The sequence below is a fragment of the Oncorhynchus nerka genome, linkage group LG5 (genome assembly GCF_034236695.1).
Source record: "Oncorhynchus nerka isolate Pitt River linkage group LG5, Oner_Uvic_2.0, whole genome shotgun sequence".
Lineage (NCBI taxonomy): Eukaryota > Metazoa > Chordata > Actinopteri > Salmoniformes > Salmonidae > Oncorhynchus > Oncorhynchus nerka.
In genome coordinates, this window is record NC_088400.1 from 47,634,819 (window position 1) to 47,659,119 (window position 24,301).

The window sequence follows — 24,301 nt, forward strand, 5'->3', positions numbered from 1 at the left end:
ACGGCACATTACTCACTCGCCAGAAACAAAATTGTAGACCCGCACCAGGCTGGGAAGACTGAATCTGCAATAGGTAAGCAGCTTGGAAGAAATCAACTGTGGGAGCAATTATTAGGAAATGGAAGACATACAAGACAACTGATAATCTCCCTCGATCTGGGGCTCCATGCAAGATCTCACCCCGTGGGGTCAAAATGATCACAAGAACGGAGAGCAAAATCCAGGAACCACACGGGGTGACCTGCAGAGAGCTGGGACCAAAGTAACAAAGTTTTGAGTGAAAACCTCCTTCCATCAGCAAGGGCATTGAAGATTAAACGTGGCTGGGTCTTTCAGCATGACAATGATCCCAAACACACCGCCCGGGCAACGAAGGAGTGGCTTTGTAAGAAGCGTTTCAAGGTCCTGGAGTGGCCTAGCCAGTCTCCAGGTCTCAACCCCATAGAAAATCTTTGCAGAGAGTTGAAAGTCTGTGTTGCCCAGCAACAGCCCCAAAACATCACTGCTCTAGAGGAGATCTGCATGGAGGAATGGGCCAAAATACCAGCAACAGTGTGTGAAAACCTTGTGAAGACTTACAGAAAACGTTTGACCTCTGTCATTGCCAACAAAGGGTATATAACAAAGTATTGAGATAAACTTTTGTTATTGACCAAATACTTATTTTCCACCATAATTTGCAAATAACTTCATTAAAAATCCTACAATGTGATTTTCTGGATTTTTTTTCTCATTTTGTCTGTCATAGTTGAAGTGTACCTATGATGAAAATTACAGGCCTCTCTCATCTTTTTAAGTGGGAGAACTTGCACAATTGGTGGCTGACTAAATACTTTTTTGCCCCACTGTATATCCCAGACAATCCTGAAGAATATGACAAATAGACAAGTGAATATAAGTCTGTTATTGTGTCTGTAGCAGTTTGTATGAATGAAATACATAAAATACAATGGCTGCGAAACAGAGATAAGGAGTCTCTTGCTGTAATGTCAGGTAAGGTACCACTGAAGGCCCCAGTATTCAGTCTGGCAGCTGGAAGCATATGTGTCCCCATCCAGGTCCATGTCACAGCATGCATAGGCCTGATGGAGAGATGACAATAAATACATGATGTACCTTTCATCACCGAAGCCATGTTAGTATTTACTGCACATGTTGCTGAACAATCACACCATTCTGTTAGTGTCATTGATATAAATGGGCAATTGCCATACAATATCCAGTTCATAAGCATTGACTGTAATACCTCTAGAGATCCTGTGGCTGTCTGGCAGCGTTCTATTTTCTTGTCATCTTACTCCTTCTACCTGAAATGCAATAATAACAAAAACATGAATAACAATAAGCCTAGTCAGTAATTTGGCTAACTAGGCTAATTAGACACTTGTAAATATGCACAAGACTATTCAGCCATAATTATACCAAAACAATGCAGCCTATTTGCAGGAGGGGCAACTTTTTCAATCAATAAACAGGCAGTGTAATTAAGTAGTTTGTCAAAAGAGTTCAAAAGTCATTAAAAAAAGTATTTGAAATATAGCTAGCAAATATATAGTTTTAGTTTTTCTAGAATCCTAACATCATGATGTGATGATGGTGGGAGTTTTTCCCCAATTCTATACTGAACAAAAATATGAACTCAACATGCAACAATTTCAAAGATTTTACTGAGATACAGTTTATAGTGTAAGGAAATCAATCAATTGAAATAAATTCATTAGGCCCTAATCTATGGATTTCACATGACTGGGCAGGGGTGCAGCCATGGGTGGGCCTTGGAGGTCATAGGCTCACCCACTGGGGAGCCAGGTCCAGCCAAGTTTTCCCCCACAAAAGGGCTTTATTACAGACAAAAATACTCCTCAAGGTACACCTGTTCAATCAGCTTATTGATATGCCACACCTGTTAGGTGTGAATTTGTTTTCCCCTCGCATCTAAAGCTGCCTGATGAAGCTAACGGTAGCCAGTTGATAGTAAAGCTAGGATGAATGTCAGAAGCCAGTAGCTAAAGTTAATTAGAAATGTACCATTTATATTTCATATGATGAACAAACTACTGTTATGTGTTTTCACCCAAGAAATCCATGTACACATAAGAGATTATTACCTTCAAGTAGATAGCTTTCTTCTAGTACTTCAGGCCGAGTAGCGTTAACATTACTCTGTTCTTCTTTGACGGGGTTTAACGACGGTTGGCATCCATTGTTAAGGGTGCATTACCGCCACCAGCTGGACGGGGTATTGAATAAGAAATTTAATAAAAACTTTCCGGGAAAGGGGTAAAACGACATCATACATAGTGAAACACGTCAACTAAAAAACATAAAGAATAAGAAGGCTCAGGGGCCTGTGATGGGGCTACATTCACCGGCAGGATTCCTTGGACTGCCTCGGCTGTAAAATCGTGAAGACCCTAAAAAATGTTCAGCTACATTCACAATGATTCCAATTTTCTTAGACTTCTTCTCCGCTTCTGCTGTACAGTCTATGACCATTGCAATAAATAATGCAAAGTCCACCTTTTTAACATGTAACATTTCACTATCCCTCGGTTGATGAAAACCCATCACTGGTCTTGTTGGCTCTACTACCATTGCTTCTTCCCCGCCTCTCGTTCCTTCCAATTTTCTCACCGCCTCCAGATAGGAGACACGCTGGACACTCCTTACCCTTGCCACCTCACAGGGCACTCCAATAATTCAGGTGCATGTTCACCTCCACAGTTGCAACATTTCCCTTCATCTAGCATACGATATTCTTCCCTTCTGCACACACTTGACACATGACCAAATCTTTTACATGTATGACACTGAAGGGGCTTGTGCACAAAAGCTCTTACAGGGTATACAATGAATCCTAACTTGATATGAGAAGGGAGAGACTCTTTATTAAAGAACAGTAGCATGGATGAAGTGAACTTTTTTTCTCCATCCACCATACAGGTCAGTCGACGAGCACCAACCACTCCATCGATGTCTTCAGTTATATCCTCTGCCTTTATTTCTTGCGCCACCCAGGAAATAACCCCCTTTTATTTTTTGACCTTTATTTAACTAGGCAAGCCAGTTAAAAACAAATGTAAAAACGTATTTACAATGACGGCCTACCCCGGCCAAACCCAGATGACGCTGGGCCAATTGTGCGCCGCCCTATGGCGGACTCCCAATCATGGCCGGATGTGTTACGACACTGACTCCACACTTTATTCCAACACATTACAGGAGACGTTAGATGGATTTCTCCAGTAGCATTCATCCAAAACCCTGACCAAAAACGAGTCTAGTGGTTTCCTATTTACCAACATAGCTTTACTTATATGTTTCCCTTTTTCTTCACCACTGTAACCCACTTATTCTCACTTTCTGTACTATTAGCTTCACTCGACTCACTAGCAGTTTCAAAGAAAACCTCAGTTTCCACCATCTTCCGTCAACGAACGTACAGTACACTCTCTACTCTGGTTGCCTTTCATGGGTAGCTTACGACTTCTCCTCTTCAAGCTACTTCCTGAGATTTGATTGATGGGTCAATCCAGCCAATGGTGCAGCAATTGGTGGCTGTGGTTTTGGCTGATTGGTCAGGAGTAAAAGGTCCTGCTACCAACACTGCTCAAACCATTTTTTTTTTACTTGCGAATCTCTTTCTACAAACTTACAAAACTTTCTACAAGCTTTTGAACCTCTAGGTAACGTGACAACAATGGCGGAACTCAGAGCTTGCGCAGATAAAAAAAAGTTATATCTGCACGTTTCTTTTTGATTCACAGCCTAATATTCATAGTCGTAAATGGACTTCACAAGTTTGCGACCGTTTTGTTACATTTTTCACAAAACATCATACAAGCTTGCGAAATTAAATTACACATTTGTGAATCGAATGGTACTTGCAACAACGACGCTCAATGTGCGACCACGAAATTCAAGATACAAACTCACATGTTTCTGTCATTATTATCCCATAGTTTCTAAGGCTGAACCAAGCTCCTTAGCAAGTTAAACATTTTAGCTCTCTTCACACTAACGAATGTTGCCACTTTAATTCATCTTTATTGCCATTGGCTGTCACATCTCAAATGTTCTGTGTAGACACTCCCATTGCTCCACTGTTTCATCAAACTGACCAAATGCTCCTATTAAAGACACTTTATCACATTTCCTTCTTTGCTATCAGGTTTGCTAGTAAATTTCTTATACTATACTACTATACTATACTATACTACTTTATACTAGCTACTTCATCCTCCAGTTTTTTTAATGATTTTCTTCTACTTGTTAGAACTTTTACTAACTTTGACTTCCTGTTTCTCCATTTATTTTCATTCACTCTGTTGCAACTACACTCCACCCCCTTGAGGCTCAAGCACAATGCAGCATTCAGTCAACAAATGGCGGATTCAACGATGAAAGATCTTACTTTTATCACTGTCATCATCCTGGAAAAATGCAGCATAATTCCATCGAACCTCATCGCCAGTTCCTTTGTTAAATTTAGTCTAATTCAGGAATGGGGATGGGGAAGTCACAATATAGTGTGCCTCCCGCCACCTACTGTGCAGGATGGAAACACGATTAGCCCCAAAAATGTAAAACAAAGAAGAAAAATACGAATAAACTAAATCAAAAAATGTTCTGTAAAAAATGTAACCAATCTGATTTCTACACAGGGGGGAGCCTGGGAGTGCGGGCCGTCTTCAGATGTAAAATCCTTAAGTCCCAAAAACCTTTCTGCCGCAGCCACATGAATGTCCAGTTTCTCTTACTTCTTTGAGACTTGAGCCAAACAGTTTATAACCGTGGCAATGGAAGCCACAAAATCCACCTTTTTAACACACATGGTATCTTCTGGCTGGCAGCAAACACTTACTACAGTCTGTGGTGCATCTACTACCATACCTTGTTTTCTCAACTCTTTTAAATCGTCAAACTTTTGCCACCTCAATCTCTTTCACCCTTACAGGGCACTCCAGGAACTTGGGATCACAATTGCAACACCATCGTTGTTCTTCAGTATACTCCGTCCCTCTACACACACTTGAAACACGGCCAAATCCTTTTAAAATTGGTTTGAAGACGAAAGCTCATACAACATATCTTACATAACCGAGCATCACATGTGCAGGTTTATCAAAAAACAACAGAACCAACAAACGTTCATATTTTTCTCCATTCACCCAGCGGTACAGACGCCGGGCACCAACCACAGCACATCCACAACCACATCTCTTCAGGTATTTAACCTGAACACAAAGTTCCAGTCAGAAATTTTGACATAGTACCCCCCCCCCCCCCCCCTAAAGGTGCGAATTCCGGCCGCAAAATCTGAACCTATAGGGGAGGGTCCGTGTGGGCATCTATCTGCGGTGGAGGCTCTGGTGCGGGATGTAGACCATGCCATGGATCATCACTGGAGGCTTCGTGCCATGGATCATCACTGGAGGCTTCTTGCCATGGATCACCACTGGAAGCTTCTTGCCATGGATCATCACTGGAGGCTTCGTGCCATGGATCATCACTGGAGGCTTCGTGCCATGGATCGTCACTGGAGGCTTCGTGTCATGGATCACCACTGGAGGCTTTGGGCCATGGATCCCCACTGGAGGCCGGGTGCGTAGAGTTGGCACAGGGCTTACCGGGCTGGGCAGATGTACAAGAGACCGGGTGCGTGGAGCTGGCACAGGATATACTGATATACTAAGCGACTGTCTTGTTCCAGACTCCAACCCCTCCAAACTCTTTCGTCCCTCTCCATTGCCAACCACTCCTCGCTCAAACGGTCCAAGAATTCCTCCTCGTCTCGGACTCACCCCTCAGCGCCGACGCCCACGTCATCTGCCCCCCCCCCAAAAAAAATATATGTATATTTTGGGGCTGCCTCTCAGGTTTCCGTCGTGTCCTCTCCTCTTGACCACGCTGCTTGGTTCTTTAGTGGTGGGTAGTTCTGTCATGGCCGTCGAATGAAATAGACCAAGGTGCAGCGTGGTGAGCGTACATTTATTTTTATTTAAGATAAATGTCGCCAACAAAACAAGAAAACGACAGTGAAGCTAAACAGGGATAAGTGCCACAAACAATGTTAACTACCCACAATCACAGGTGGGGAAAAGGGCTGCCTAAGTATGGTTCCCAATCAGAGACAACGATAGACAGCTGTCCCTGATTGAGAACCCGGCAAAAACAAAGAAATACAAAACATAGAAAATAGAACATAGAATGCTCACCCCACATCACACCCTGACCTAACCAAATAGAGAAATAAAACAGCTCTCTAAGGTCAGGGCGTGACACACATCTACTCATTCAACGTTTTCTCTTTATTTTTTACTATTTTCTACATTGTAGAATTATAGTGAAGATGTCAAAACTTTGAAATAACACATATGGAGTCATGTGGTAACCAAAAACAAATCCAAATATATTGGATATTCTTCAAAGTAGCTACCCTTTGCCTTGATGACAATTTTCTAATTTCTTTCCTTCTTAATGCATTTGAGACAATCAATTGTGTTGTGACAAGGTACGGGTGGTATACAGGAGAACCACTGTGGCCCGGTGGAAATCTGTCCTTTGGTCTGATGAGTTCACATGATTCAATACGTGTTATTTCATAGTTTTGATGTCTTCACTATTATTCTGGTACTGTACGTCATCATCCCTGAGATGACTCCTTTGATGGGTGCTTTGCTCTGAAGTTCAAAGCACGATACATCTGTTGCCCTATTTGTTTCGAGGCCCATGACAATCTCCTCTGTTCTTCAGAAATACAATTAATCAGAATAAGACCACTCCTGGTCACTCTGATTGACTTCACTTCTCCCAGCGCATACTTCACCATTTCACACCTCAAATGGGTCTCCCACATATGCATCCTTACTCAACAAACTCATCCCAACAACAAACAATCCATTATATCATTCATAAACATATCCTGCACTCCAATTTTATACAATTTTATTTTTGTAAAAATGTTTCACACTACTGTTGTCCGTTCAGGACATTGATCTTCACCAACTTTGCTCAACTCGCTGCTTGATTCAAACTCTGTATCCACTTCCTCCATCTCTTCAGCTCTATCCACTGAGTTCTTGACTGAAAATTGGACTTCTTAAAATACTTCAGGAAGTCATCTAACAATTGACTTCAATACCCATAGGGCATAGCATTAGAACTACTGCTACGGAAAACCCCATGGGACTGTTGCAAGGATGTGAGGAAGAGTTGGAATGTGAGTGTTTTGCTAATTCTTTCAACCTCGCGAACGCAAACTAATCATAAAATAGGGAGATGTAGCCAGCACACAAAAGCTGTCCGGATGAGACAGTTTTTCTCTTGTGGATTTTATTCCTTGATTATTACTGATATGTGTTTGAGTTAGAAATGTTACATGTATGATTTGCAAGTAAGTATGTTCAACCAACTATCACAAATCAAATCTTCAACAAAACAAAGGAGACGTCAACAAAACAAAGGAGATGATCATGGACTTCAGGAAACCGCAGAGGGAGCACCCCCCCTATCCACATCGAAGGGACAGCAATGTAGAATGTGGAAAGTTTGAAGTTCCTCGGCGTACACATCACAGACAAACTGAAATGGTCCACCCACACAGACAGTGTGGTGAAGAAGGCGCAACAGCGCCTCTTCAACCTCAGGAGGCTGAAGAAATTTGGCTTGTCACTCAAAACCCTGACAAACCTTTACAGATGCACAATCGAAAGCATCCTGTCAGGCTGTTTCACAGCTTGGTATGGCAACTGTACCGCCCTGAACCACAAGGCTTTCCACAGTGTGGTGCGGTCTGAACAACGTATAAACGAGGGCAAACTACCTGCCCTCCATGACACCTACAGCACCGATGTCACAGGAAGGCCAAAAAGATAATCAATAACAACAACCAAACGAGCCACTGCCTGTTCACACCGCTATCATCCAGAAGGCGAGGTCAGTACAGGTGCATCAAAGCTGAGACCAAGAGATTGAAAAACAGCTTCTATCTCAAGGCCATCAGACTGCTAAACAGCAATCACTAACTCAGAGAGGCTGCTGCCTGCATTGAGACCCAATCACTGAACACTTTCACAAATGGATAACTAGTCATTTTAACAATGCCACTTTAAATAATGCCACTTCAATAATGTTTGCATATCTTACATTACTCATATCACATGTACAGTTGAAGTCAGAAGTTTACATACAACTTAGCCAAATACATTTAAACTCAGTTTTTCACAATTCCTGACATTTTATCCAAGTAAAAATTCCCTGTTTTAGGTCAGTTAGGATCAGAATGTGAAATGAATGTGAAATGTCAGAATAATAGTACAGAGAATGATTTATTTCAGATTTGATTTCTTTCATCACATTCCCAGTGTGTCAGAAGTTAACATACACTCAATTAGTATTTGGTAGCCTACACCTCCAATTGACTCAAATTATGTCAATTAGCCTATCAGAAGCTTCTAAAGCCATGACATCATTTTCTGGAATTTTCCAAGCTGTTTAAAGGCACAGTCAATTTAGTGTATATAAACTTCTGACCTGCTGGAATTGTGATACAGTGAATTACAAGTGAAATAATCTGTAAACAATTGTTGGAAAAATGACTTGTGTCATGCACAAAGTAGATGTCCTAACCAACTTTCCAAAACTACAGTTTGTTAAATTAACAAGAAATTGTATTTACTGTATTTAATTCCATCTACTGTACCTTGCCTATGCCGCTCGGCCATCGCTCATCCATATACTTATATGTACATATTCACATTCACCCCTTTTGATTTGTGTGTATTAGGTAGTTGTTGGGGAATTGCTAAACGATTATGTCACCAATAAAGTTAGATTTGATTCAATTTGAAATCACAAAACTTATTCAAAATCTGTGACAATTTTCTCGTGTCCACCAGACGTTTAAAATAATTTGTGTGTCTTTCACGATAATCTGTGGATTGTGTGTTGATAATGTTTAACCTTAAATGTTTCCAGTCCTTAGGTCTTCTGCTTTTAACCACACTATTTTCACACATGGCTTTGTTTGGCAGAACTTTAACTGGTCCTTTTAAAGGTAGCAACTCTTTAAACGTAATGGGATAGTTCAGTGAAATGATGTATTCAGATTTGTTTCCTTACCTAAAACAGTCCATGCACTGCTCTAAGGAGTTACTGCAATAAACACTTTTTTTTTTTGGTAGAACATTCACTGCCAAGAAATACTAATGTTAGCATTTTTGGACAACAAGCTTAACGTTACTTAGCATAGAGTGGGTCTGAAGTTACACATCACACTATTACAACAGTGTGACTGGCATTGTGAGACGTTCAGGAGCGTCAGGTACTTCTGGAATGTCTATGGCCTGTCCATCTTTTTGTGAGAAATTACTCTGGTCACTCAAAATATTTTTAAAAGTATATATTTATAAAGTATAAATAGCTCACACTTTATGAGGCCACACAAAAATACTTAACTACTGATTAGTAAATGGTTTATAAGGGGAAAGGGGGATTCCTCAGTCAGTTCTACAACTGAATACATTCAACTGAAATGTGTCTTCCGCATTTAACCCAACCCCTCTGAATCAGAGGTGATGGGGTCTACCTTAAACGACATCCACGTCATCGGCGCCCAGGGAACAGGGTCAGAACGACAGATTCGATCCAGCAACCTTTCGGTTACTGGTCCAACGCTCCTACCCTGCCAGGCTACCTGCCGTCTATAAGGACCTATATTAAACATCTTACGAATGGAGTAAAGATTAATAAATTATTTAACTATTTACTAATACATTATAAATGCTTTATTGCGTGGGGCTATAACTAATTGCTATCCATTTTTTTGCTTGCCTGAAACTGACAAGACTAATTAATTAACTTTTTAAAATTGTTCCTTAAACTTAATTTCATTGTTTTGATAAGTTATATTTCTTATACTTCAAGGATTTTAGGTATGTTATTCAGAACAGTTTCAATTGTTAAAACAGCGTTGAATCTGAACCTTCAAATTAATTATATGGCATTTCTGAATAGCCAACCCGATCGAGTGCTAATCAATATGACATTTCTTCAGGAGATCTCAGGATGTACTGAACAGAACCTTTATAATATGAGAGCCCAACAGTCTTTGTACCTGCATTAGCTACACCTTGAACTAATGTCCTCCCTGAATATTGGCCTCCCCGCCTACGTGAAGTCGCAGAGAAAGCTAATTAACTTTCACTATCATTACTTCCTTGCAACGTCTGGGTCTTTTGTGAGCCTTCGGTTGCCGAGCATGTACATCTGGAAGAATTTGTTTTTTGGTAATTGGTTGTAAAGGCTGAGCAGATAATAAAGTGAAGTTACAAGTGAAGGCCACTCTCGGTTTCTCGTGAAGACACTCAATGGTGGTGAGGATGACAGATACTTGAATATCATCTCCAATCTTCATTTGGCTGCGTCTTACGGTTTTAAAGTTTGGGTTCCTTTCTGAGCCAAGGCCATTGTGATCCATGTTAATGGTTATTTATATTGCAGAGCCATACTTCTGTTAAGAATTATATCCCATTAAATCATTATTGCTCCCCTATTCTAGAGCCTGGTAATAAGTGGGGCAGATCATTTAAAATGTCAAAAGGATTATGTGTTAGTGACCATGTTATAGAGCTTTAACTAGTGTTACTGTAGTCCATAGACCAACATATGAGCATCAGACAGGGACATTGTAGTCATAAACACCAGAAAGAAACTATATTTTTCACAGGGCTTGGGTTATTTTTGTTGATTGGGAATATTAATCTTAATTGATTTCATTGGCCACCTTCTTGTATCCATTAATCAACTCTCTCATTGGTACAGTATGGGGCGCTTTGTTTCACCACCACAACAGACGAAGATGAACTCAGCAACATGTATTTCTCATTATAACACCACACTCAACATAAATATTAATAGCATCGTTTTCAGCTTGTGGGCATGAATCATTTTTGTAGACAGGGAATTTTAACAGCCAGCCATGCATACCCATGAACAGTCCATAAGCAAGGTGTCGTGATAAACAACCAGTGCAAGTTACGTCAAAGTAAAAAATAAAAATAATATCCAAGCCACGTATTCAAAGTGCCATTTATTCGACGTAGCTACTCACAGAGTACTTACGCAGCCTCTATGGATGTGCAAATCTTAATTTGAACTTGCGGTTTGTCAATAGCAATGTATCAACAATGACTCAGTGTTATCTCTGGTCGTGCTTATGAATACTTTGGCACTTTACAAATGTCAGCATGTCGGACGCCGTTCACTGCCGTGGTGTATTTCTTGCATTGGTCATGTGTTGTGTGTTACTTTGGACACGATGCTTTGAAGAATATGACAGAAATCAATGTGATTGCATCAAGTGTGTATTGGCCTCAAATCTTTGTACTACAGTATTTATCTTTGGCTTATAACACCCTTGCCACCTATTTTAAAGGGGGGGTGACGGTGTATTTAGCCTGGTTAAATGCTATTGGAAGGCTACAGGTATATGAAGCAGTAGCGGTGCGTGGGTAAAATCCCTTTGGAAGCCAAGCCAGGGGAGGAAAAGCAATATTGCAACCTACAGTGGGGAGAACAAGTATTTGATACACTACCGATTTTGCAGGTTTTCCTACTTACAAAGCATGTAGAGGTCTGTAATTTTTATCATAGGTACACTTCAACTGTGAGAGACGGAATCTAAAACAAAAATCCAGAAAATCACATTGTATGATTTTTAAGTAATTAATTTGCATTTTATTGCATAACATAAGTATTTGATCACCTACCAATCAGTTAGAATTCCGGCTCTCACAGACCTGTTAGTTTTTCTTTAAGAAGCCCTCATGTTCTCCACTCATTACCTGTATTAACTGCACCTGTTTGAACTCGTTACCTGTTTAAAAGACACCTGTCCACACACTCAATCAAACAGACTCCAACCTCTCCACAATGGCCAAGACCAGAGAGCTGTGTAAGGACATCAGGAATAAAATTGTAGACCTGCACAAGGCTGGGATGGGCTACAGGACAATAGACAAGTAGCTTGGTGAGAAGGCAACATCTGTTGGCACAATTATTAGAAAATGGAAGAAGTTCAATATGACGGTCAATCACCCTCGGTCTGGGGCTCCATGCAAGATCTCACCTCGTGGGGCATCAATGATCATGAGGAAGGTGAGGGATCAGCCCAGAACTACACGGCAGGACCTGGTCAATGATCTGAAGAGAGGTGTTTGAGGTCAGGGCAGGGCTCTGTGCAGGCCAGTCAAGTTCTTCAACACCAATCTCAACAAACTATTTCTGTATGGACCTCACTTTGTGCACGGTGGCATTGTCATGCTGAAACAGGAAAGGGTCTTCCCCAAAATGTTGCCACAAAGTTGGAAACACATAATTGTCTAGAATGTCATTGTATGCTAGAATTCCCTTCACTGGAACTGAGGAGCCTAGCCCAAACTATGAAAAACAGCCCTAGACCATTATTCCTGCTCCACCAAACTTTACAGTTGGCACTATGTATTGGGGCAAGTAGCGTTCTCCTGGCATCCACCAGGATGTCGTACTGTCAGATGGTGAAGTGTGATTCATCACTCCAGAGAACGCATTTCCACAGTCCAATGGTGGCGAGCTTTACACCACTCTAGCCCGACGCTTAGCATTACGTTTGGTGATCTTAGGCTGCTCGGCCATGGAAACCTATTTCATGAAGCTCCCGACTAACAGTTCTTCTGCTGACGTTGCTTCCAGGCAGTTGGGAACTTGGTGGTGAGTGTTGCAACTGAGGACAGACAATTGTTACGCGCTGCAGCACTCTGTGGTTCCATTCTGTGAGCTTGTGTGGTCTACCACTTCGCGGCTGAGTCGCGGCTCCTAGATGTTTCCACTTCAAAATAACAGCACTTACAGTTGACCGGGGCAGCTCTAGCAGGGCAGAAATTTGATGAACTGACTTATTGGAAAGACAGCATCCTATGATGGTGCCACATGAAAGTGACTGAGCTCTTCAGTAAGGCCATTCTACTGCCAATGTTTTCCTATGGAGATTGTATGGGTGTGTGCTCGATTTGATACACCTGTCAGCAACGGGTGTCACTGAAATAGCCGAATCCACTCATTTGAAGGGGTGTCCACATAATTATATATATATACTGTATGCTTAGTCTAATATAGTGACAAATAAAAGATACCAAAAACTATTTCGTCTAATCAACGTAAGCTAAATATTTGGCTGTCTGTGGTACTGATTTCTCTGTGTGTGTGTGTGTGCGAAAGTAAAAAAAACATGTTGACTCACCAATCCTATCCTCGTCTCTTTCATGTTGCCAAAACAGTGTAGGACTCTGTCATACAGTAGGCTACACACTTTTAGTTTTTGTTGTCCTGGCTAAAATGTTTGCTCGCTAGCCTAACTTCCTTTCATGGGCAATGATGAGCCCCTACATATTGAACTTCAGACCAGGGACACAAAGTAGGAATTCATGGTTGGATCAGAATCACTGTTATAATCATTGCCCAGTATCGAGAATTAAGTAGAACCAGAAGTCCAAATCTCCATCTATGTATAAAGGGACAATTTTAGCAAGCTAGCTAGCCACTGGAGGACAACAAAATTAGATACAACAATTCATTTTTTTTCTGTCAATGACGTTTTGCTTTTGTTGTGTTGTGAGTGGTGTGAAGCCAAATCCAACCTGCGCCAGGACCATTCACAGTTGAGCTCGCTCAGATCCTTTCAATGCTGATTGGCTATTATTTTACTGTTTTTATCAAAGGGAGGCCAAATGCTCGCTGGCTTCCCTTGCATTCAATGCTACGGCGGCAACAATATCATACTCTTTTTGATCAGACCTCAATAGATAGATGGGCTACACATAGAGACAGATGGGTGCTGTTTTGCTCGCTCACATGCTTTCTCCGGTGAGATACATTCAGCCTCTTGCGAATTGAAAGAAAATGATGAAACACAGAGACGAAAGATAAATTATTTAGGTTTATATATCTTTATTGGTAAAGTTTTTGGGGAAGCCTGGCTTCCCTTGGCATCCATGAATACACGTCACTGATATTAAGCCTATTGAAATGCTGTAGATTTGAGCTAATCAGTTAAGTTGCCCCACCCTCATGTATTATTGGTTAAATGACCTGTCAGCTAGGTTGAGGATGTTTCTGATTGGTCCTGTGTCTCCAGGTGTACAACCAACATTATCAGGCCGTGCTGGATGGCATGGAAACAGACAGCATCATGGAGATTGACCCCACCCACCGCATTGAGATCTTCAGGATGGGCAACGGTAGCAATGAGGTCCTCGAGGTCCACGACTTCAAACATGTAAGTATTTACAAAATACACATTACGTACAGCATACTTTATGCATACTTCATTTACCGTCTCTTTTTTATTATTATTATAGTTTTTGTGCAGAATGATTGAATTTGTGTTTGAGCACTTTCGAAATTGTTCTTATATTGTGTAAAAGCATTTCTGTTCTCCTGAAATCATATCTTCTTCGACAATACCCTGCACTCTCTCCTATTTTTTTCTCTCTCTCACACAGAAAAAGCTGATGTGAAAATGTGTGTCATAAATAATACAAAATATCATAACAAGAGCTTTCAATTCCCTCTCATACACAATCCCTTACCCAACGTGCACACATACACACAAAAAAGTGCTTTCTAGAACCTAAAAGGGTTATTCGGCTGCATGTAGATTGTAGAACCCTCTTGAAAAGGGGTCTACATGGACCCCAAAAGGCCCAAAAGGGTTCTACCTGGAACCAAAACAATTTATCCTATGGGAACAGCTGAAAAACGTTTTTGGAACACTTTTTTTCTATATAAAACTAAATATCTAATAACAAGAGGTCTCAGTTACTTCTCATACTCACACGCAAGCACTTGCGTGCGCACACACACACACACACACACACACACACACACACACACACACACACACACCGATAGCATGCATATTGCTGGTTCCTCCTCCATTCCATCCAGTCTGAATTATTGACTTCTGTCAGTGAAGCAAATTCACCAAGAAAATGTGTTTGATTCCGGGCACTGCCACGGGAGATGGCGAAACAAGTGAGAGAGCAGAATAATTCCAGTGTGATTACAACAGAAAAGAAGAGAGTGGAGGAAAACACAAACCTGATTATAAGTTATACTAAGTGTTTAAAATAAAGGATGTTTCAGGTCATTCAAATTCAAAAGCCACCTTAAAAACTATCTCCGTCAAGCTCAAGGGCTGTGAATGAGGAATTGAAATGGGCAAGTAATGCCGCTTCTTTTGTTTCAGGTTAATACAGGGAACATGCTGCATGAAGAACCTAGGGAACAAGAAGTGGAGATAAGAATACCAGTAGAGACAGGACTGGCATTCAAGCATATTCAACAGTCTTTTGTATGAGAATAATTATGGTCACATAGTGCAACTACCACCAACACATCTAATGTGTTTCAATGTAGCTCTTCTAAAAAATATATATTTTGATGCAAAAGACAGCATCTATGTATTTTGAAGGTTACTCTCTTTTGTTAAACATGATATCTGGAACTAGAGTAAAAGCTCTAAATCATTCCTATTACACAATCAATTACTTTCAAACCATATCAAAATAAGCAATAATACAAGAATACATTTCAAATAATGATGTAGAATTAATTTGGGGGAAAGAGTACAGATGAGAGTAGGCCTACCTCAATTCCAGTTTTCCAGAACCTTGCGCTTGACATCAACACAAACTTGCGTTCTACAAATTGATTCAATCTAAGACACGGATCCCTTTTTTATGTGAAGTCTTCCAGGTTACCTTTATGAGCAACACACAGTACCTCGTCATATCAATCCAGATTCTATACTGCAATTATCTGCTTTACATTTAGTCATGAAATAATCTATATTTTCCTTACTGTTTCTCAGATATTCCAATATCCAAAGATTACATTGTTTATTGTTTACGGCAAGTGACATTAATCCTAGGTTGTGTCCATTAGGCTCAAAACAGAGGGAAATGGACTGAAAGAGGAAGGCACTACCTTTAGTTGTCCAAAAACAAACAATCATTTATATTTTCCATTGTGAAATGTTTTTTTCCAGTTTTGTGCCTTAAATGTCCACGACCCTGAACACGACTGTGAATGAAAGGAAATCACAAACAGAGGTTCAGCGACTCAGAGATAATATTTCATGGCATGGGTTTTAGGGCCCCCTTTAACAGGAGCTGAGGGGAGAGCGTGGAGTTAATAACTGATAAAAAAAATTCCTCAACACATTACCTGGGCTGACACTCACAAGATGCTAGATGCGGGAAGAGATGGTAATATAGAGCCCAAGTGACAATGAATCGTTCAGCGTCCCCTAACCTTTCTCTGCAATGGCAATGCAATGAGCCCTCCAATCAAATCATTGTTCAGTTGGAAAGCTTAAAGCTATCAGTATACGTGTAGCATGTTTAATCAGGGGGTGAATAGCGAGCCGGTATTCTGACATTATTTTATAAACCTTGCATCCTTTTCCCATTTATTATCCCCATAATGATGTGTATTTTCTTTCTTTTCTGGTTGACCAACTCTGTTAATTATTGCATCACATCCCGAGATTGTCCTTTTCCTCTCTCTGTAGTGGTGCTCGCCATTACAGTAAAATAAACAGGGGCTCATCACAATAAAGTCAGGCGTAAACATTATACTTCTGTGTCGGCGACAGTTTTTGTAGCGTTTTAAAGACAATTACAGACGAGGATTATGACAGGCTTCATATCGTGTCGTGGTGTGTGACCTCTAAAGACAATTACAGACGAGGATTATGACAGGCTTCATATCGTGTCGTGGTGTGTGACCTCTAAAGACAATTACAGATGAGGATTATGACAGGCTTCATATCGTGTCGTGGTGTGTGACCTCTAAAGACAATTACAGACAAGAGGATTATGACAGGCTCCATATCGTGTCGTGGTGTGTGACCTCTAAAGACAAGTGGAAGAGAACTTCCGTATTTCCCAGTTAAATGCTCATTTAAAGACGTCAGAAAGGTATTAGAGCTCTGCGCCATGTCGATGTAATTCAATTACGATTTGAATCGAGTCCATTTTCATGCCACCACTTATCGTGATACAATGTTAAGGCGAGCGTGGCCGGTGAAGATCCGGCACTCTATTCTCATATGCACATGACTCTGGTAGCCCTAGAGACGGCACGAGTTACAATCTCATATGCTTTCAGACTTATTCCAGCAGAACTACTTAGTCAAACAGATAATTGCACACAAAGATAATTAACAGATATGTCTGCTTTGTTGAAATAGGCTTTCTCCTGTCGTCGTCAAACTGAAAAGGCCCTGCATTCCACAAGTTGGGGGGGGTCATCAATGGAGCTGAAAAGAGTGGCTCTTCACTAGGCTGCACAGATTAAGAGAGTGACAGGAACCTATGACTGACTAATTCAGCGGGGGCAGCCTCCATAGAAACACTGGATGCATTCCAAATATCACCCTATGCCATATACAGTAACCTCAGAAAGTATTCACACCCCTTGACCTTTTCCACATTTTGTTGTGTTACAAAGTGGGATTCAAATGGACTTGCATGTATTTTTTTGTGTGAACAATGTACAAGAAAAAGAAGAAAAAAATATGAATCATAAAACACTGACTATATCTTGACTCGTTTTTTACTCAATCTCTTCTAAAAGTGAGGCTTGTGTTGTAGGAGATAAATTGTCTTGAATGTGCTGTAATCTAGAAGGAGGTAGAAAAAAGGTAGAAGGAGAAAAACAAAGCAAGAAACTCAAAAGGCACCCTCATTAGGTTCTAACTTCTGTTAGTTATTAAGAGCATAGGTTTTTCTTCAAGAGACTAAAGAAACATTTTGAAAAATGATATCGCCCCATCGCCATGCTGTTCCACATCACAGACAAAGTAATGAACGATACATATCAGAATTTTGTATTATTCCATCTCGCTTTTTCCGCTCAAAGGGAATCACAGGTATCCGGTTCGCCAAACATCAGAGGTGTTACATCAAGACCCAGACCAGGGAGCTTCCCAAAGTGACAGAGATGGCGACCTTGAACACAGAGATACCGGTACAGTATGAATATCTGCATCTCTCTGACTCAATGTGTGTGTGTGTGTGTGTCTGTGTGTGTGTGGAGGAAAATATGTATTTTGCAGGGGTAGGTATAAAACAGAGAAGATGAGTCGGAGAGCTGCGCTCAAACACTCACCCTGACCTCTGCCCTCTCCCGCTGAAGTATAATCTCTGTCTCCAGCACACAGGAAACCGTCTGAAAGCTGCCCGCAAACCCACCAAACCCCCTTTGTGGATCACATCAAATGGTGTTTGCTGTCAATCTTGAACTAATATACATTTGTAAACATACTCCTCCAAAGGCTTGACCAAAATAGCCTAAAGGGGTAAGTGTGAACGAGAACGTAAGAGAGGGATCTGAGGAAGAGGTATAAGCCATTAAAGGGTGCGTGCATTTCTTCGAGCGATTCATTTCACTTCTCCTGGCCTAAGAGCCGTATATGAAGTTCGGCAGATGAATGCCTCACAAAATATTTTCAGCCTCTACCATCCTCCACTCTCATTTACATTTTACAGATGGCAATTACCAGCTACATCATTAAAAAAAATGTTTTTAAATGTTGCTCCATCGTCATGCCAAGTAAATCCCAGATATCCCTTTCTGACTTTAGGAACACAAGCTGTTTAGACGGAGAACCAGACTGCATCCCCTTCTCTGTCATCTTTTGAATGTCTGGTCCCTGTTTACAGATAGTAATTGTCCAGCCTGCACCATATTCCCTTTCGTTGTTGTCTTCTTTTGCACATTGTGAAACCTAATTAAACTTCTGTGGAATCAATTAGATAGGGGCGTTGGCTTTGGTGAGGAGTAGACTGGGAAGAGAGAGGAGGAAGAGGGGCTCCAAAGGATAGTGAAAGATACTTGGTGTGTGATTAGAGCAAGGATGCACACACGCTTAATCTCACACACACACATAAGCGTGCAGACACACGTATGCTCACACACAGGGTTAGCTCACAATCACACTGGATTAGTCAAGAACAAGTCCCCATAATAATATTATACTGGTACGTAGCCTTTCTGCTGTGGAAATGTCAAGTTATGACACCCTACAGTACTGTGTATATGACACCCTTAAGTACACTGTGCAGTGCATTTCTCAATCCAATTATGTGTTCATGGACTTAACTATTAACACATTGTATATCTTATCAATGTATTTAGTCATAATTTACTCATATTAACTACTAAATTAGCTCATACTAATTCATATACAGTTGAAGTCGGAAGTTTACATACACATAGGTTGGAGTCATTAAAACTTGTTTTTCAACCACTCCACAAATTTATTGACAACAAACTATAGTTTTGGTAAGTCGTTCAGGACATCTACTTTGTGTATGACACAATAATTTTTTCAACAATTGTTTACAGACAGATTATTTCACTTATAATTCACTGTATCACAATTCCAGTGGGTCAGAAGTTTACATACACTAAATTGACTGTGCCTTTAAAACCTGTTAAGTCTACCCCCTACTTTTTCAAACATTCTGTTAAAAATCGCGCAACATTTCAGCGTCCTGCTACTCATGCCAGGAATATAGTATGTGCATATGATTAGTATGTGTGGATAGAAAACACTCTGACGTTTCTAAAACTGGTTAAATCACGGCTGTGACTATAACATAACGTGTGTTTCATCGAAAAGCGGAAGAAAAACTGATCACCAAAATCTGAAAAATATATCAATGCGCCACTTGCATGTATTGTCTATTGGAAAGCAAATTAGATGGGGCTGAGATTGCAAGTCCTACAGCTTCCACACGATGTCGCCAGTCTTGTCAATTGCCTGCGCTTTGTTTCTTGGTCAAACGAGTAAGAGAGAGCCCATTCCTTCCGGTCTCCGACAGGATGTTTTGGAGTAGAAATTTCTGAACATGATTTCAAGACGTGGAGCTATTGAATACACATCGCCCCGTGATCAATTTGATAGATTATTAACGTTTACTAATACCTCAAGTTGGATTACAAAAGTATTTCGAAGTGTTTTGTGAAAGTTTATCGTCGACTTTTTAAATTTTAAAAAATGACGTTGTGTTTTAAAACTGTGTTTTTTCCTTGATCACACACTCTTCATAGATCGATATTTAGGGTATATATGGACCGATTTAATCGGAAAAAAAGACCCAATAGTGATGTTTATGGGACATCTAGGAGTGCCAACAAAGAAGATGTTAATGAATGTTTTATATTTTATTTCTGGGTTTTGCGTAGTGCCGGCTATGCTAATTATTTTGTTTATGTCCCCTTCGGGTATTTCGGGGTGTTGCATGCTATCAGATAATAGCTTCTCATGCTTTCGCCGAAAAGCATTTTAAAAATCGGACTTGTTGGCTGGATTCACAACGAGTGTAGCTTTAATTCAGTACCCTGCATGTGTGTTTTAATGAACGTTTGAGTTTTAACGAGTCCTATTAGCATTTAGCGTAGCGCATTTGCATTTCCAGATGGCTAGATGGGACGCATGCGTGTCGGGTCGACGTAAGAGGTTAAACAGCTTGGAAAATTCCAGAAAATGATGTCATGGCTTTAGAAGCTTCTGATAAGCTTATTGACATAATTTGATTTATTTCAAGGCCTACCTTCAAACTCAGTGCCTCTTTGCTTGACATCATGGGGAAATCAAAAGAAATCAGTCAAGACGTCAGAAAAACAATTGTAGACCTCCACAAGTCTGGCAAGTCTGGTTCATCCTTGGGAGCAATTTCCAAATGCCTGAAGGTACTACGTTCATCTGTACAAACAATAGCATAAACAAGCATAAAAAAGCAAGCATAAACACCATGGGACCACGCAGCCGTCATACTGCTCAGGAAGGAGACGCGTTCTGTCTCCTAGAGATGAACGTACTTTGGTGGGAAAAGTGCAAATCAATTCCAGAACAACAGCAAAGGACCTTGTGAAGATGCTGGAGGAAACAGGTACAAAGTATCTATATCCAAAGTAAAACGAGTCCTATATCATCAGAACCTGAAAGGCCGCTCAGCAAGGAAGAAGCCACTGCTCCAAAACCCGCCATAATAAAGTCAGACTACGATTTGCAACTGCACATGTGGACAAAGATCGTATTTTTTGGAGAAATGTCCTCTGGTCTGATGAAACAAATATAACTGTTTGGCCATAATGACCATCGTTAATGTTTGGAGGAAAAAGGGGGAGGCTTGCAAGCCGAAGAACACCATCGGAACCATAAAGCATGGTGGTGGCAGCATCATGTTGTGGGGGTGCTTTGCTGCAGAACGGACTGGTGCACTTCACAAAATAGATGGCATCATGACAAAGGAAAATGATGTGGATATATTGAAGCAACATCTCAAGACATCAGTCAGGAAGTTAAAGCTTGGTCGCAAATGGGTCTTCCAAATGGACAATGACCCCAAGCATACTTCCAAAGTTGTAGCAAAATGGCTTAAGAACATCAAAGTCAAGGAATTGGAGTGGCCATCACAAAGTCCTGACCTCAAATCCAATAGAAAATGTGTGGGAAGAACTGAAAAAGCATGTGAGAGCAATGAGGCCTACAAACCTGACTCAGTTACACCAGCTCTGTCAGGAGGAAAACATGTATAAAAACAATATGGGGATGAAGTAGGTAGATTGGGTGGGATATTTACAGATGGGCTATGAAATATAAATCTCAGGCTTCAGCGATTTTTGCCATTCGTTCCAGTCATTGGCGGCAGAGAACTGGAAGGAAAGGCGGCCAAAGGAGGTGTTGGCTTTGGGGATGACCAGTGAGATATACCTGCTGGAGCGCGTGCTACGGGTGGGTGTTGTTATCGTGACCAGTGAGCTGAGATAAGGCGGGGCTTTACCAAGCATAGACTCATAGATGACCTGGAGCCAGTGGGTTTGGTGACGAATATGTAGCGAGTGCCAGCCGACTAGAGCATACAAGTCGCAGTGGTGGGTGGTATAAGGGGCTTTGGTGACAAAACGGATGGCACTGTGATAGACTGCATCCAGTTTGCTGAGTAGAGTATTGGAAGCTATTTTGTAAATGACATCGCCGAATTCGAGGATTGGTAGGATAGTCAGTTTTATAGAGGGTATGTTTAGCGGCGTGAGTGAAGGAGGCTTTGTTGCGAAATAGAAAGTCGATTCTAGATTTAATTTTGGATTGGAGATGTTTAGTATGAGTCTGGAAGGAGAGTTTAAAGTCCAGCCAGAGACTTAGGTATTTGTAGTTGTCCACATATTCTAAGTCAGAACCGTCCAGAGTAGTGATGCTAGTCGGGCGGGCGGGTGCGGGCAGCGAACGGTTGAAAAGCATGCATTTGGTTTTACTAGCGTCTAAGAGCAGTTGGAGGCCACGGAAGGGGTGTTGTATGGCATTGAAGCTCTTTTGGAGGTTAGTTAACAGTGTCCAAAGAAGGGCCAGATGTATACAGAATGGTGTCGTCTGCGTAGAGGTGGATCAGGGAATCACTCGCAGCAAGAACGACATCGTTGATATATACAGAGAAAAGAGTCATCCCAAGAATTGAACCCTGTGGTACCCCCATAGAGACTGCCAGAGGTCCGGACAACAGGCCCTCCGATTTGACACACTGAACTCTGTCTGAGAAGTAGTTGGTGAACCAGGCGAGGCAGTCATTTGAGAAATGTTACAACCGTGTGAACCACAGAGTGGTTCATTAAAAACAAAACAGCTTATGCTGCTGCTCAGCTCATCCAAGCTGCGGGCTATGTGAATGTGGGCTCAGTGGTGGACGTCTGGGGCCTCAGATTCTCAGAGGTGAGGTGAAAACAATGTCGCCGGTGAGGGATCTGCGAGTGGCTGATAAGGAAATAAAGCACCCGGGGAGAAGAACAAGGTGACAAACATGAATTGTTTGCCGCCGGTATCTTCGGCCATTTTCACTTTGCTCCTCGTATGAAATGATGGGAGGCTGTAATCCCTGAGCCTCCCCTAGTTTCCCTCCAGTCTTGAAGCTGATGAAATTCCCGTTGTCCTCCTCCTTCAGACAGTCGAATAGTGTGTTATTGGATATCTTCTTCCTCCTCAGGGTAACCACTTAATATGTATTGCCACAACCAACCTAGCTGGCAAGGAAACCTCCCACTCAGATAAAACACAAACAAATGCCAAACAATGCATGGAAAAACAACACATTCTTGGAATTATATGTAGGTAGGTAAATGTCATTTGACTAAAACAAAAAGTTGTGTGTCATTTTGAACATGCGGAGCATTCACATTATTAAACGTGTGGGTAACACTTTACTTGACACCCAGCGTCATAACACATTATGACACGGTCATAACCATGTCATGTGTCATAGCTGCTGACTTGTTATAATATGGTCATAAAACACTGTCATGACAGATATATTTACACCTGTTGTGACATATAGTGTTATTTTACGGCTGGTTATGACACCTACATAAGAGTGTCAAAATCCACAAAACCTACCACACATAACAAAACATTACATTACACCATAGCTTATGTCGCAACATTGTTATACAATTATTTATTTTTTGACCATGTGAAATTATCATTGTAATTGGCACACATTGTTGTCAGACATGCACCTACCCCAATGCTCTGTTGCTAATGACTGGGTTAAATGCAGGAGCAGATATCAGGAGCAGGTCAAGACACACTCTTTCTGACTGCTGACTGATATACGGTTGAAGTCGGAAGTTTACATACACCTTAGCCAAATACATTTAAACTCAGTTTTTCACAATTCATGACATTTAATCCTAGTATAAAGTCCCTGTCTTAGGTCAGTTAGGATCACCACTTTACTTTAAGAATGTGACATTTCAGAATAACAGTAGAGAGAATGATTTATGTCAGCTTTTATTTATTTCATCACATTCCCAGTGGGTCAGAAGTTTACATACACTCAATTATTATTTGCTAGTATTGCCTTTAAATTGTTTAACTTGGGTCAAACGTTTCGGGTAGCCTTCCACAAGCTTCCCACAATAAGTTGGGTTAATTTTGGCCCATTCCTCCTGACAGAGCTGGTGTAACTGAGTCAGGGTTGTAGCCTCCTTGCTCGCACATGCTTTTGCAGTTCTGTCCACACATTTTCTATAGGATTGAGGTCAGGGCTTTGTGATGGACACTCCAACCCTAACCCTAACCCTTAAGCCATTTTGCCACAACTTTGGAAGTATGCTTGGGGTCATTGTCCATTTGGAAGACCCATTTGCGACCAAGCTTTAACTTCCTGACTGATGTCTTGAGATGTTGCTTCAATAT

The 24,301-nt window shown here is 41.1% G+C and overlaps 1 protein-coding gene and 1 long non-coding RNA gene across 3 annotated transcripts in view; one reads left to right on the plus strand and one right to left on the minus strand.

Annotated features, from left to right (window-relative positions):
- Positions 1-24,301, plus strand: part of LOC115129595 (tenomodulin-like) — a 139,859-nt gene that overhangs the window by 70,078 nt on the left and 45,480 nt on the right. For both annotated transcript variants that reach the window (XM_065018696.1, XM_029660133.2), the window contains exons 3-4: positions 14,174-14,314; positions 17,965-18,072. In XM_065018696.1, coding sequence (XP_064874768.1) covers positions 14,174-14,314; positions 17,965-18,072 — 249 coding nt within the window. The remainder of the gene's footprint in view (positions 1-14,173; positions 14,315-17,964; positions 18,073-24,301) is intronic.
- LOC135571734 (uncharacterized) lies at positions 913-2,179 on the minus strand. Its single transcript, XR_010463884.1, has 3 exons — positions 2,109-2,179; positions 1,247-1,307; positions 913-1,082 (listed from the first exon to the last, which is right to left on the minus strand). It is a non-coding gene; the product is annotated as an uncharacterized LOC135571734 (long non-coding RNA).